Source organism: Atta colombica, unplaced genomic scaffold (genome assembly GCF_001594045.1).
Source record: "Atta colombica isolate Treedump-2 unplaced genomic scaffold, Acol1.0 scaffold126, whole genome shotgun sequence".
Taxonomy (NCBI): Eukaryota; Metazoa; Arthropoda; class Insecta; order Hymenoptera; family Formicidae; genus Atta; species Atta colombica.
In genome coordinates, this window is record NW_017259213.1 from 804,260 (window position 1) to 820,214 (window position 15,955).

General features: G+C 31.5%; 1 protein-coding gene across 1 annotated transcript in view; it reads right to left on the reverse strand.

The window, feature by feature from the left end:
- The window catches only part of LOC108695084 (muscle M-line assembly protein unc-89-like), a 31,446-nt gene extending 17,168 nt beyond the window's left edge, over nt 1-14,278 (reverse strand). The window contains exons 1-3 of the mRNA XM_018204837.1: nt 14,095-14,278; nt 10,523-10,658; nt 8,199-8,407 (exon numbers count right to left, since the gene is read on the reverse strand). Coding sequence (XP_018060326.1) covers nt 8,199-8,407; nt 10,523-10,658; nt 14,095-14,269 — 520 coding nt within the window. The 5' untranslated portion in view covers nt 14,270-14,278. The remainder of the gene's footprint in view (nt 1-8,198; nt 8,408-10,522; nt 10,659-14,094) is intronic.
- Between the last annotated feature and the right edge of the window lie 1,677 nt (nt 14,279-15,955).

A 15,955-nucleotide genomic window follows, 5' to 3' on the forward strand; every position in this document is an offset into this window, starting at 1 on the left:
ACATATATTGTAACTTTATATTTATTATATGTTTCAATAAAATTATACAATATTGTGTTTCTACAAAAAATGTACTAATTTTAACTTTTTTTACAAATTTAAATTACGTTGTTTGTATACTTATTACTAAAATATACATATAATTTTAATTTATAGAGATTGCAATTTCCTAAACATTTACGCATACACGTCGCTTCTATTATCATGACAGAATGCAATTAACACATTTTCCTCTATGCGTTATTTCCCTTTCAATATAAGATTATATTTGTTCAGCTAAAATGCAATTAATTAATTGATTAATTAAAGTTTGATCTGGAAGATTATCGATAGATGAGTTACGACAATCATTCATAATTGAAATTGAATAGAACATAAAGAGAAATACCCGTACAAGATGAAGGGGACAATATGTTGAAAAAAACCCTTGTAAATGAAAAAAATATGTATATTGAAAATGTATGTATAATGAATTTCTTATAAATTCTTAAAAATATAACATATGAATTTACTATCTTCTTTTCATGTGATCATGTAGATGTAATTTAAATTTAATAAAGCTTATTTAATTTAATCGAATTTAGTAACTTTAGTAAACGCGAGTTTGCGTAACTACGCGCGTTGCATTTTCATGAAAACAAAGTACATGAGAGATGCAAAAAAAAGAAGATTATAGCGCGAATAATGTGAATCAATGTGAATTAAACATAAGACCATGTTTTAAAAACTTACATTAGATTTAAAAAGCACTTAATATCAAATATTGCAAAAATTTATGACAAGTTAAAATTGTACATATCGCCTTCAAAATTTTCTATCATTAATCTATAATTAAATTTATAATTAAATATATTGTTATCATAAATTTATTAAATAAAAAATAAGAAAATCTATCATCAAAAATAAGCTTAAAATAATAAAGTACTCTGTTAATTATTAAGAATTATTTTAAAGCAAATTGTTGAAAAGTTGCAACAAGTCTTTTTACTAAAAAGTTTTTCTAAAATCTTATTTCAAATTCATTAAAAACCGATTCTCAAAATCGATACTGCTTTAAAACATAAATCATCCGAACAAGCAATTTGGCACAAAATGCATTTTTGTTAACGAGACTCATAATTTTTATCGTTCCGCAATTCATTTTTTCGATCGCTTGTGAAATTTATCGAATTGTTCTAGGTGTGAAGGGAAAGAATCGGGAGAAGGAATCATGAAGGATGAAAAAGTCAGCTGGCAAATGCACTGATGCCTGAATCGAGTCACCATTCGTTTAGGCGCGAATAGCCAACGCAGCTGTTCATTTCACGTAACAGCGATCCTGAAATACGCGCGACAGAACAGTCGCTGACCCATCCAGAATTTTAGCTGCTCTCTTTCTTTCTCTTTCTCCCTATATTATCTTTTATTTCATATCAATCGCGCTCAATACATTCTTTTTTTGTTTTATTCAACTTAAAGCACGTAAAAGTTTCTTTTCTGCATGTTCCGCAAGAAAGAACAGCGTATTTAAGAATGAATGTATTGAGAAACTACTTTTTTGTAAGTACTCTATAAAAACTAAAACAAAAAAATAATTTCCTTTAATTTAAACATATCTTTTTTTTTTTAATTTAAAATAAAGAATAAAATGTATTGAACTCGCCTACAATTTTCATCAAATATGGAAATTTATAGATTTTATCAATCTTTTTTATTTTTATTTTTACTATGCCATTAATTTATTTTCGTTGGCTGTAATCTAGCAGGCTAAAAGCACGTCTATCAAACTGCTAATAAAATTAAATGCAACGTATTATAGAAATCAAACGTTTGTCGAATGTTTATGGAAATGAAAAGTATTCAGATTCAAGTACTCTGCAAAAATTATGCGCGGCATCTGGATCTAGTAATACCTCTACAGATATTGGCAGGATAATTTTATCGAGGAATTTCTGAAGAGTTTTTCCCTAAAACTCGATTATCCGATGTGTACTCTGCGCATTTTAGCACGCCGTGCCGAAATATCGATCATTCGAAAAATCTTTTATTCAGTCAGAGGGTCTGATGTTATTTCCATATCCACGCCCGCGTCGTTGTTTGAAGTTTACTCAAGAAACGACCGAGAGTTACGCGCAAGCGAGTAACGCTCTCTCGCAAGCGGATGCGCGTTGGGACACACCGCATCATGTTGAATTTACGCATCACGGAATCGTTGCGTGAGAGGATTTTTGCGAGGAGCATTTTTCAAACAAATTCTACGTTATGTCAAGTATAAGTCTTTCTGACCATTTCTGTTGGAAAGAGAGAAAATATCAAAATACAAATGCACAATATGAAAAAAGATAAAAAAATTAGAAGTGTAATTTGTAATGGAATAATAATTTCATTCCGTAATTCGGAAAATAAATAAATTACAACGAAAACAGAAAACGTCGCGATTAAAAATAATTATAATTTTAAACTTTTTTTTCAATTCTCTCCCATTTTGATATTTTTATTCATTTATTTTAATCTTCTCTATTTTTTTACCGTTCTTTTTTTCATAAATGCGAATTGAATGTAATTGTGTAACCAGATTAATAATAAATATTTTTAAAAAATAGTATCGAAAAAATGTAATTGATGTAATCAAATTTGATTATAATGATAAATATTATGAAAATAAAAAAATAATATCGATTGTTTTTTTTGTTTCCGTAATGGGTACCAAAGTAATTACATATAAAATGAAGAATACAAATAAACTTATGCATTTCTTTTCTGTAAAAGCGTTTGCACTATTAAAGGCATTATTAATTCAATTATGGTAGTTTACAAGTAGTTTAAAAATGACAAATCAAATGATATCGTGATACAAAAAGAAAGAACGATGACTATTCCCCATATGACAGCTTTTAAAAAATAAAGCCGCGATTCGAATGGGTCAACGAGTGCCCGCTCGGCCATATTTCGGCTAGTTCTTCCTTGGATAAACTTCAAACGGCTCTGCTTTTACGAAATGAAAGCGAATGGATGAGAAAAAAACGTTAAAGTTAGAAAATACACGGATAACCTTTGTGACGAATAAAATTCGATAATCCAACGTTCAAATTTATTTTACTGTAAAGTTTTAAACATTATAAAATTTCGAGTATATCAAATTAGAATATTTTTCTAATGGACACGTATGTCTCTTATCAAGTACATATATAGTGAGAGTTCGTTAAACAGACAGTACTTTTTGCAGCATAGGATTACTATTCGTGCAACAAAAATTAATGGAATAATTATAAAAAAGGAGTTTTTTCGGTTTTACAGTTTCCATTATTAGAATCATATAGGAACTGTTTCAAGCTGGCTCCAAACATGCTAATCGAAATATAGGCGAGTTACTGATTCATTCGCGTCGGTTGTGCTTTCTAAAAATTGCACCGACAAAATGCATCTCTCTCGTTAGTGAGGCTAAATCCCTCAGTTCGCGATCGAAGTAACATTGGCACGGAATAAATCGGTGCTCTGAGGCGAACTTTTCAATTTGTATTGAAAAGTCCCGTCCGTCTAATGCACGTAATCAATACAATTGGCGTGCGTACGTACACACAAACATGTGTATCCCGGATAAGCAAATATATGAGCGGATAGATACACAAGATGTCCCCAAGAGGGCCGCGACGGGATTCGAGATCGAATTTGCGGTGGGAATTATAAATTACGCGGCCGTGGAGCTCGAAATTGGATCGAGGCGAACAGGAGAAGGGGAAATGATGTTCTTGGAGGTAATATTAGGAATGGTAACTGGCGAATCAATTTTTGACGCCACGTGCATGATCGAAATTGCACACCTCGATGAAACACGTTCGAATATGTTCAACAGCCGCAAGCGACTGATGTATTTAAGATCGCAACAACCGTAATAAAATTATTTAATGCGTCGACATTTATAAGTTATTTTAATTTCAGTGATATTATATAATTTTACGTGCAGCTTTTTTCATTTATTATAGAAAGAAATAAAATTGCTTCTCAAGAGTTAACATTTAGGATATGAGTTAACATTTAAATGATTCTCAAGAGAATCATTCATTGTAAATTATTATACTATAATATTAATTTAAATGATTCCCTTTTATCATAATGGCAATATTATTTGCTTGAGCATTAACAGTAAATCTAAATATTTGTTAATACGCGTATCACGTATTTATCAGCTTCAATAATTTATTTACAATGGAACTTTACGCAAAAGGGCGAGAACCTTTTAACCTCCATAGCGAGCATACATGTTCGCCATACTTTTTCAATCACCGAATTAATTTGTGGGGAAAGATGAAACGGATACGAGAACCAAATGCAATCTGGTCAACGTATTAATTACCTGATACAATCCTATCGAAAATGTTTGCTAATTAATATTACATAACATTGGATTTAATAGCCGATTTGATTTCAAAATTCGTATAGAATATGCGATTTGCTAGCAAACCGCAAAGTTATTAAATTTACGAATTGCAAATTTTGGATACGCAGTTAGATTTTTATAGTACATTTACTATTTAGAATATTTCTTATTATACCTATATTAAAAGTGACATAATAATTACAATACTAGCAAAAAGACTTTTAACGGTTTGTAGTTTCTCAATTAATTATGTATATCACCAGACTAACGAACGGATCACATGCGAGTGATAATTACCTCATAAAGTTATCGCAATATTGATGCACAAGATCGGCATGATGATTCAAAGGCTGCGTTATTAGCAATAATCTTATTTAAATCAACCGTGATTTGATTGCAACTATACATACAGTGTGCTGACCGAAGTTAAAATCAATACTCATTTGGCTGCTGTCCGCCGCAGCGCAGTTTCGCAAAAAGCGTTAAAATCTGCCTGAATGTTTAGCCGAGCATCGAATTGTCGATAAGGTTGAAACGCATGACATCACGACGTACTGATTTGAGGGAGATTGATGAGAGAGAAAGAGAGAGAAAAAAAGGGAGGAAAAGGGGAAAGAGAGGGAAATATATGCCGTGTACATGTCTGCATGTGTGCGTGAGAATATGCAGCCGGTTAAATCAGTGTATTGTTGGGGATGGTCAGAGATGCGAAACAGTTTGAGGTCACTATGTTACACGGACATGTTGCGGTACAGTGACTTTTTTGCTGAACCGTTTTTCATGACCGAGTATTTTTGCTAGCGAACTGTTTCCCTACAATTTGTGCGAGAAACGTACATTGCTCGTATTTTCTTAATCTTTTTATTAAAAATGCATTTTTGCATTGATATATTATTGTCTGATAATACAATAAAAATATCGGTTCTCTTTCAACTGACTTTATCGTATAAAAGATAAGGCTGAAAGCGCGCGTCTTTCTTTAATTTCTAACAGCATAATGGATTTCTCTTGTTTTGAAATGTATTGATTCCGTATATCGCACTTTATATTGTACTAAATATATTATATCGACTATTAGACACTATGTTAAAATCAAATACGAAATGTATTTAAATAAGAAATAGAATATCAAAAATAGCAAATTGAGAGATTATTTTAATGATTTTATAATTGTAACGACTTTAATTAAATATCTTTGACTTAGATTGCATTTTATCTCTTTTAATTTAGTTTATTATTAGTAACTAGATTATTTCTTTTTAAAAAGAGAATATTTGTAAACATAATAAATAATCACGATTAATTTTTAATGAATTGTAAATTTAGATGAAAAGCGCGAGAATAAGAATAATATGATTAATTCAAATGCGCTAATTCAAAATATATTGTAAGAATATATATTTGTTATATATGCGCCACATTGATCATTTCTAAAAGTCAGATTAAAAAAATCGTAACGATTTTCTATCGATCATCCTTCATAATAGCAGCATTATTATCAAATATCGGATTATTTCCATGAAACAATTCTATAAATAGAACTCGATGTAGTAAAAAAACGCATTACATCAATTATGCAAGTTAAATGTAAGAGCAAGCAACGCTGCTGGAGATTTGTTTGAAAGTTTTTCATTATGGCTAGAAATATATTTCTATGCGTGCAGATGGCGGCTGAGAAGGAAGGGAAGTTCCAGGATCGTATATTTTCTTCCTTCTTCCGCCGCTTCCATTATGCATACAACATACTTGATGACCGGCAGGACTATGTAAAAAAAAAAAAAAAGAAGAGAGATGCAACCTTAATCTCGGCCTACTACTCCGTTCTTCTTTGCGTATTTTATTTCGAGGTCTTCTTCAAAGAAAGCAACTTCTTTCGCAAGAACAATCAGACAAGAATATATAGACAAGATAATATAGACAAGAATATAGACAAGAATAATCATATAATGTTTTGTCTTAAAAAATTAAAAAAGTGTTTATTATAATGACGTATTTTTTAAATTTAATGCGTATTACTTCGCGTAATCAATATTTATGTCGTATTAAATAGCATAATGGGAATAATAGGAATAAAGCTCGTTGATTCAACATTGACATCATATAGCACAAAACTGTGTAAAGTTTAATACAAACGAATGTTTGATAGAATTCATTGTGACTATTGTGCTATTATCTCTTCAAATTATCAGATATCGAAACCATAACAATTACTAATTATAGTATATATAATGCGCACTTTATTATTCTCTCATTCTGCATTGTTTCATAACAGATAAGAATTTTCTATCCATACGTATTTCCTCCCGTTTCTAGACGTATATTTTCAGATTAGTGATGCCCATTAAGAAGACTTAATAAGCTGTTATAATCCGCTGAGACAACGATTCTTGTCATCGTTCATAATCAATTACAAACTCGTCTGTATTCAGGCACAAACTTTACGAACGACGAAGGCTTAAACTATCCTACCAGAGTTCTATTTTCTCAGGGAGAAAGACGAGTTCATTGAACTGAGTTTATTAAAAAGTTTATTTATTATATCATACGTTACTGAATATTTACAACACAAGCGTACAGCCGTATTTTGACATACGACGATTATTTACAATAGCAAGATATTTATCTTAATAATAATTATAAATTTTAGGAGAAGCCAATTAATTTCTATTTACCTACTAAAGACAATTGACAATCATTTTATAACGATAATATAATTTCATTTCTTAAAGGTGTAAATTTCTAAAAATGTAAACTTGAAATTCCATAATATTATTAGAGGAAATCCCCCTATTATGGTGCCCAATATGAACGTTTCTAAATTAATAAATGCTATCTATAGATTCCACCATGAATTTATTGCTCTTAAATTGAAAACTATTTAGTGGAAAATGCATTATTGGATGCCTACTCGTTGTGAAAAAAGATTTCAGAATTTAGATGTCTTCAAATTTTATTGAGATGTGTCTTTAAACCTTGTTTATTATTTAATATTTTATTATTGAATATTTGTTATCAATAAATTATTCATGTTATCATAAAATCTAACTTCCGTAATGGGATATATTGAATTGCTTAATTAGAGAAGTTAGATTTTATGATCATAAAACCGTAAGGCGTAATATGAGATACTCAGGGTACTTCTAATATATGAAGTTAAAATATTTCTATATTCGAGTGATGACAATCGTTGCTGAAGTATGAATGTATTGTACAGTAATAAAAAGAATAACCGGAATAAGCATCGAGTGCCTGTTTCTGCGATGTTTCATTCCAACCAACTGAAGACAAGGATAATCTTGAGGATAATCAGCATGCTCATTTTGCGTGCACTTGGCTATGTTTGTTTGTATTTTAGAAATATTAAATAAAGTTTTTTTTAATTGCAATATTGATGTACTTTGCGCTTTATTATCGATTCCTCAGAACATCTCATATTATGAGCACAATTTTTTGATTTTGCAATTTGCTCACTTTTTACATTTCTTTAATTTTCAGAAAAAATAGTATTTGAATTAAATTTTACATAACAATATCTTAAAGCTTATTAAATGTTCTTTAAAATGACTACTAACTATTATTTTTTTAAATTCTATGCCCACATTTCCAGCATTTACTCAAAATGAACCTGGTATCTCATAATAGGGATCTTCCCTCTATAAATATAAACTTTTATCTCCTGTTATATTTTCGCATCAATCTAGATCGCCATTATTATTCCTTTTTCTTATTACCTTTAACTTTTATTTTACTGTCCTCCTCTTATAATCGATGCATTTGCATATTTTTAAGAGTCTGATGAGTTCCTTCTTCATAATCTTATGAGAAAATCGCGTCTACTTACAGCGCACGTCGAATCTCACTTCGGTGCTGGACGACATGGTGGGATTGGCATACGCCGGATGAATAGCGACGCATCTGATCGGCTGCCCATAACGTGATCTCTCGGCCAGAATCTCGCAAACACTGTAGGTTGCCCAAGTGCGCGGATTATCTATCTCAGTTGAGTTTACCTGGGGCCGCAACGTCCTCATCTCAGTCTCGCCCACGTACCTGCATATCGCCCCGAAAATTTGCATTTCCAATGGCTGTTCTGCAACAACTCTTACTCGCTCTCCTTTAACACCCTCCTCTCCTCGTCATCTTCCTCTTCAGGCTCGCTCTATCTCGCACACGTTCCCCGCTCGCGCCGTTTCATTGCCGTTCTCTACCTGAGCCTCACGTTCTCCTGTCTTGTTTCTCAACCTTCCCCATCAAAGCTCATTGTCACGGATTATTCAGAACTCTGCTCTTCGGGAGTCTTGCAGTTTCGCGGACTTCAATTAATAGCAGTACTCTCATGAATTAAGCCTCTCAGTGCTCAAATTATTATAATACGAAAGATAATATGGAAGTATAACATGAAAACATGAATTCGTATCTTGTAAACAAAAGAGCAAATTATATTCACAATGTCGTTAAATTCACCTCGAATGTTGTCTGTAATTTATGTAACAATTACAACGATAACTATCTCGTTTGTCGACAATTGTCTTTTTATTAGAAACTCAATACTCGTCGTCGATTGCACACTGGTCTGTCCCGGTCTCTCAGTTCAGCCATAATTAAAACGTTTATGCATACACATATTCTGTGCTGCGTCGCGTGTGTCAATTAAGATAATTCCCAGTGAGTAAGTGGGTAAGCGAGAGCAACTGAGGGCTGGCAGAGGAGAACGGTCGCCTTGTCAAGGGACCTCGTCTGCAATTTGAAACGCGACCCGAGGCTCTGCGGACACTGTCCTGCTAACCGAAAATTGCAAGGTTTAAAGCCGAGAGAGATTGCGTGTCTCTCTCTCTCTCTCTCTCTCTCTCTCTCTCTCTCTCTCTCTCTCTCTCTCTCACCATGACTCTTGTTTTTGTTCCGCCTTAAAATTATTAAATCCCGCTTCCGCGCGAGCTTTTTCCACACTCTCGGAGGGACCATCGCGCAATGTCGGGATTCAAGAAAAACCAGAACCAAGAATTTTACCGTTCGCTCATCCATTGCGTGAGACTCCCTTTTCAATGTTTTCCTGTCGCACGAAATGCATCGTGTAGCTCCTTAATTTCGCCCAGGCACGATGCAGAATAGATCATGATTATTCATGGAGCGTGTGTTCTACTATCGACAGCGTCCTCGATGCATTACGTAGAATCTTCGAGCAACGGGAACAAGCGCTCCGACGACGGCCAAAGAAGAGGTAGCGCCGATGGTAGAAGACGCCTTAGAATCGATAGTAACGTATATTTTGATTACCTAAGACAACCCGTTCAATCACGGAGCCCAAAAAGCCTCCAATGGAAAAAAATTACGGCGAAGAGCAAATTTTTACTGTTAGAAGAGAGAAAAGAAATATTCAATAAAATAAATGTTTCAATAGCAAAATAACTTGAAAAATTACAATTTCAATAATAAGTTAAATACAGTCGAGACTGTTATAAATATCCAATATTTCTGTAAATTAAAAAATCTTTTTCATTTATATGAACTATATTCCGTTAACTTAAGTTCATGATGTTTATCAAATTTGAACGCAATCATGAACTTAAGTTGTAATAATACCATAAATTAAATTAATCATCAATTTAATAATGATACTAATAAGAATAATAAGCACTTTACAAAGAATTCAAAATGTCATCCTAGGCAGGGTTCGAATTTAGACTTTCCAATTACCCAGAGTGTGTCTTTTCTCATTCGATTAATAAGGCATGTGGTAATATTAATCGTAATAACTAATAACCAATATGTATTAAGGAATAATGTTACAATTTCGCAATTTCAATTAGAGCTACAACATGATTATTAGTTCCAGCAAAATTGAAATGTTACATCACGCTCGTATTATGTCAAATGCCCTCGCTTAAAAATTAAATGCAAATGCGATTCAACGATACTCTGCACCATGTGTTTATCTTCTTCTTCTTATTACCGATACATTCCATTTAATCTGTAAGCTCCATAAATTGTCGAATAATTACATTCGCAACTAGGAAGGCAACGAGCGGAAGGAAATGCAGCGACGAAGACGAGGAGCGAGCCGAAGAGCGAGCGAGACACGCGAAGCGAGAGATCGCGCGTGCCAAGCAAGAGGGTCGGTGGCGCGCAAGTTAAGTAGTACGGAATCTACGTGCAACAATTACGAACCATTTAATTAGAGGCGAAGGATTCCCATACCGCGCTCTGCAAGTGAGCGTAGCGATCTCACCTGCTCGGGCTGTCACGTTGCTGCCGGGGAGAATTAGACGGTCGGCGTACTCTATCTGCGGTCGCTGAGGGCTGACTGGAATGAGAAAATTAGCACGGATTAATCCTGCCGTATGCCATCACTCGCGCAGTCAGGATGATATACTCGTCTGCCCCGTGAAAATACTAAATATCCTTTTAATTTTAAATAAAATTGAAAAAAAGTAAAAATCTTAACTCTGTTGATTTATTCGAGTCTGCTTGACCCAAAATGTCATTTATTTTCTTGCTAATATTTTAGTTAGAAAGTTTTTGTTCTCTGATATCTGATGATTCCGTTTGTTAATGTACGATCTCTTTCTGTAAAAGTTTTTATTTTTTTAGGGCTTTTTAATCATATTGATTTAAATGATAATAGTAAATTATGTGAACAGATCAGCAGAGTTAAAATATTAATAAGTAAAAATTAAATCGGTAAGTTATTAATAAATTAAAGAAAGAATTCTATTTTTGGATTAAAATAAATCTTACAATTAATAATATTCATATGTAAATTTATACATTCTTTGGAATGTTTTAAGATATTTATTAGTATTATTATTTATTATTATTAAATTAAGCATCAATACAAATTGTGATGTCATTTCCAACTTCAGTTTATAATTGCGTCTGAAGTCCGACAAACTGAATTAGTAAGCAATTTATAGAACTACTAAATATACTTGTAAATTTACATATAAATATTATTAAGCATCAAGATCAGCTTCAACTGAAAAAATTCTTAAAATATTATTAAAACTCATAATAATGTAGAAAAATATAGTATCATATTACTGTTAGAATGATACATATTATTTATAAATTCACGATATCAATAAATTTAACATTTTATGATCAAATTTTATACAATTTTTTTATATGCACAATAAAATACACTGTGCAACATTTTTAAACCTTTTTTATGTTTTATAACATGAGGCAGGTGAGTCTGATAAGTTTTTTACGAATCCACAATTTTAAATGATCAAACATGTCAGATTTTTTTTTAAAAAGCTGAGTTGAAAAATAAAAAAACGCATTTTTGACCATTTTTCAAATGCTTTAAAAAATAGGACATCATTCGAGAAATTAACTTGAATAAAAGTTCGACTTTTAAAGTACAACCGTAAAATAATGATAAATAAACATGATAAATTTTGTTTGTAGCATAAATTTTTTAGAAGCACGCATTAACTACATGTGCGTAAGTCATTCTATATTGTCTCCCTATACAGATTATTTAAAAACGTCAAAATCCTATAATTAAAAATAATGATGTAATATATTGTATGTAATAGATGTAAATAATTTTAATTATATGTATTTATGTCGCAGTCAAAGTGTTAACTCAGTAAATGTATACATTTACTGTAGTCTGCTGTAGTCAATGTATACATTTACTAAATTAACACTTTGACTGTGATGTATACATATAATTGCATATGTAATATATGTAATATACATATAATATTACAATATGTAATGAATACCTTATAATTATTTAATATCAAATCAACTAATGAATTAGATAACTTAGGATTAATAATATTGGATTTGGATGTTTTCTAAAAAATTCCAATCTGTTTAGAAAGATAATATAAGATCACATACACACACGCTATAATGGTGTGCGCTCTTCAAAAAATTTGTGTTACAAAAAATATTGTCATGTTACTTATCCATCCCTATTTTACGATTATAGCTTAAGGTGAGATTATAGCTTTGTACGATTATAGCTTTGAGATTCCATTCAAGCTAATTTCCGAATATCTATGACGTACCATTTTTCAAATAACTTAAAAAAATAATCAAAAATGCACTTCTTTTGTTTTTTTAACTAGATTTTTTTCAAAAATTTGATGTGCTGAAGCATTTTTATTACGGATTTGTAATTTATAAAAAAACCTATCAAAATTATCCTATCAAAATCATCTGCCACACATTATGAAATAAATTCTTGTTGTATATATCGATACAATTAGGTTTTATTTTTATAAATATTAATGCACCTGCAAATTGCATTATAGTCAGCAATTAGTTATTGCAAACCATAAGATTAAAAAAAAGGAAATAGAGATTTTCATGCTGGCAAACTCTATTTTCGTGTCACAGAAATAAATCCTGTCGCTTTATTGCTAATTGTGTCATGGGATTTACCAGGTGAAAATGTAACATCGAGGGAGTCATATGAGTGGTTTTACACAACTAATCAGTGTATATGATGTAATGTATGATTCCCGGACGAGAGATATTAATCTGCTATAATTTTAGGGATAAAAAGTACAAAATATATTCGATGAGGTAAAATATAATTCTGAGAATAACGATAAAATGACATAGTTCAAAGTACGAAACTACGTACTTTAATATTGATACTTGAATATTTATTAAGTTATGCGAGTTATTATTGCGCGATATTGCACATATACAATAGGATAAGTATTACTGTGCTTGTCCCTATTAGTGTGCTTTTGTATTTCGATAAATCATAAAGAAAACTAAAGAGCACAAATAAATAAAAAAAAAATTTTTTTTTGTTAAGTTAAATTATTATGATACCTTAGAAGATAATATTTTTTGAGTATTAAAGTATTTTAAATATTTTTCGAAAAATATGAGGAATTATGTGAATCCAGTAATACGTACCACAAGATTTTAAGCTTGTCTCTATTAATGTATCCTGTATTGGAGTTGAGAACACTGTGATATGAGTGTACTTTGAAATAAATATAATTGAAGTAATGATTTATGTAATATATGTATTAACATAAATAAATAGCTTAAATTTATTACCTGTTTTAATAACTATATGTTAAAATGAGTCAAATGTATGGATAGGCACACAAATTGGGGGCACATTAATAAGGTTATCGCTGCCTTAAAGAACTCACTAATAGGGACAAAAACATGTTTTCTATTTTTGTTAAAAACATAACGTTATTTAAAGAAATATTATAAGAAAAAGAAGTAATTGAAAAACCAATATTGATTGCAAGCAGATAAAATTAAAGCTATAATATTTAATAATTAATTCAATAATAAGCAAATTGACTAAAAGGTACATTAATAGGAACAGTTATTTTATCTAACAATCATGTCAATCGTTTCGTTAACGAGCGAATTTCCGAAATTAATTATTTCGTCATTGACACGAGAAAACAAGATTCGAATGAATATGTTTCGGTTCCTTGATTTCATGTCGAATTATCTTGTAATTACTATCTCATAATAGATGCGCGCAATATTATGATCACTATTATACGTATTATATGATATCTATCTAATATATATGTGCTGTCTATCTAATATATATATATATACACAATAATATCTTCGACGTTCTTTACCAAATATTTAGAACAGTATTGAAATTCGCATAATAAAACTTATATTACTTATCAGAATTTAAATTTTTATTTGATTAAAAAATGATTTTTACTAAAAAAAATAATTTGCAATAAATTTCTGTTCTATTTGTGTATCATAGCACTTACCTCTGACGACCAGCCTTGCTGGTTCGGATGCTAACGCGTCCTGCGTAGTGAAATCACTGGCAGTTACTTGGCATTGCCAAAGTCCGTCATCGAATTCTAACGTGGCTGATCTGACCCACAACGAACAGTCACCGATGTCAGGCGACCCCACCCACTCGTACTTTTTCAAATGCATACCTATTGGCTAAATATATAAAGAGAAGAATTTCATAAATTATTTCTATTATGATTTTCTTATGTATATATTGGTTACACTTTAATATTTCATTTATTGATTAAATAAAACCATAATTATATCGCTTGTTATATTAATATTTCATTCAAAAATTAATTAACAGGTCTAATTATTTCTGCAGTAATATGATAAAATAATTGAAAAATAAATATTTGAATATATACAGATGTGTAATATTTTATTTCGATACATTTTCTGATATAAAGTATAAAGGATCTTTTATATAAAATATTTACTTTTCCTTATCAATTTTACTTTTCCTTATCATTTTATATAAAATTATTATTTATTATTAAAATTATACAAAATATTTATTTTCCCTTAACAGTTGTAACGCAGAATGATGAGAAATATCGATTTAAAGGGAATAACCAAATGATTCCATTTATAATAGCTGAAATACAATATCTCATATGCCTCGAGTCACAATGAATAATTGAGGGATATCAGAAAAACAAGCTTGCTTATCGAAGCAGCCATATTTATCGAAATCAAAAACATGTGTTATTAAAAACAATTGCAAAAAAAAAGTTCCGCGAGATTAATAGAAATCCCGATAATTTTTGCTAACAAATTTCCTAGATAATGGTTCACGCACGTCAGCATCTTTCGATCGTTTAATCGGTGAGCTTCTCGTTACCGGAATCCTCTTCCGAGGTGCACCATGTTGCAGCAGCTCTCTGCCGTTAGTTACTCTGTACGCTTCCTCCGAAATGAATCATCGGTTTCCACGGCCCCCGTGTCGGAGGCCGCTCGAGTCTTCTTTCTCGCGGATTAATTCACTGCAGCCGGGAAAGTGCGGTCCTAGCAAATTTCACAGTCATAATGTGGCCATAATTCAGCGATCGATTTTGCATGCGCCCGCTTTTTAATCTCCCCTCCTCTCTTTTCGCCTTACAATAAGCCTTTTGTCTCTCGCTCGAGGAAGCTTTCTTGTATCTTTTCCCAAAGGTGTAATTAAGAATCGTAAATGTAGCAATCTTATGCTCATCTCAGCACTTTATATCTATTCTTTTACTTGTGTAAAGTAATTTTAGTCGGTCTCACCGCTGTCAATATTTATGATTAAATGTCCTGAAACTTTACAAGAATATCTGCTTGTACTTCTTCTTTTCTGGTGATAATAAATTGATTCTTGTATGCTTAGTCATCTATTCTTTTCTTTTAGCCAGTTCCACGAGATACGTTATCGCGGTGGCTATTATATACCGTGTATATCATCGGCGTATCAGTCGGGGTCAAATTGTTTTATCCATAAGTTTGTGGCAGCTTTGTTAGAACGTATAACGAAAAGGCTTCACCGTTTAAAGGTATTAGTCGGTTAATGAGTTTCCGTAATCCACCAGTAGCCCACTGTATTGAATTGGTGACGTACTGTTGATGGAAGATATTGAGTTTGCCTTGCAAATTGCTTCTTTGCTTTTATTAAATTAACTGATCCGATAAAAGAATATGAAAACATTTTAATGTGATTTCTTTCTCTCTCTCTCTCTCTCTCTCTCTCTCTCTCTCTCTCTCTTTCTTATAAATTATTACATAACAAAATATCGAACAAAATCTAACAAAAAACTATATAATTATTTAATCCTAATCATATGTACAATAAAATGTAATTAAGGTTGTCAT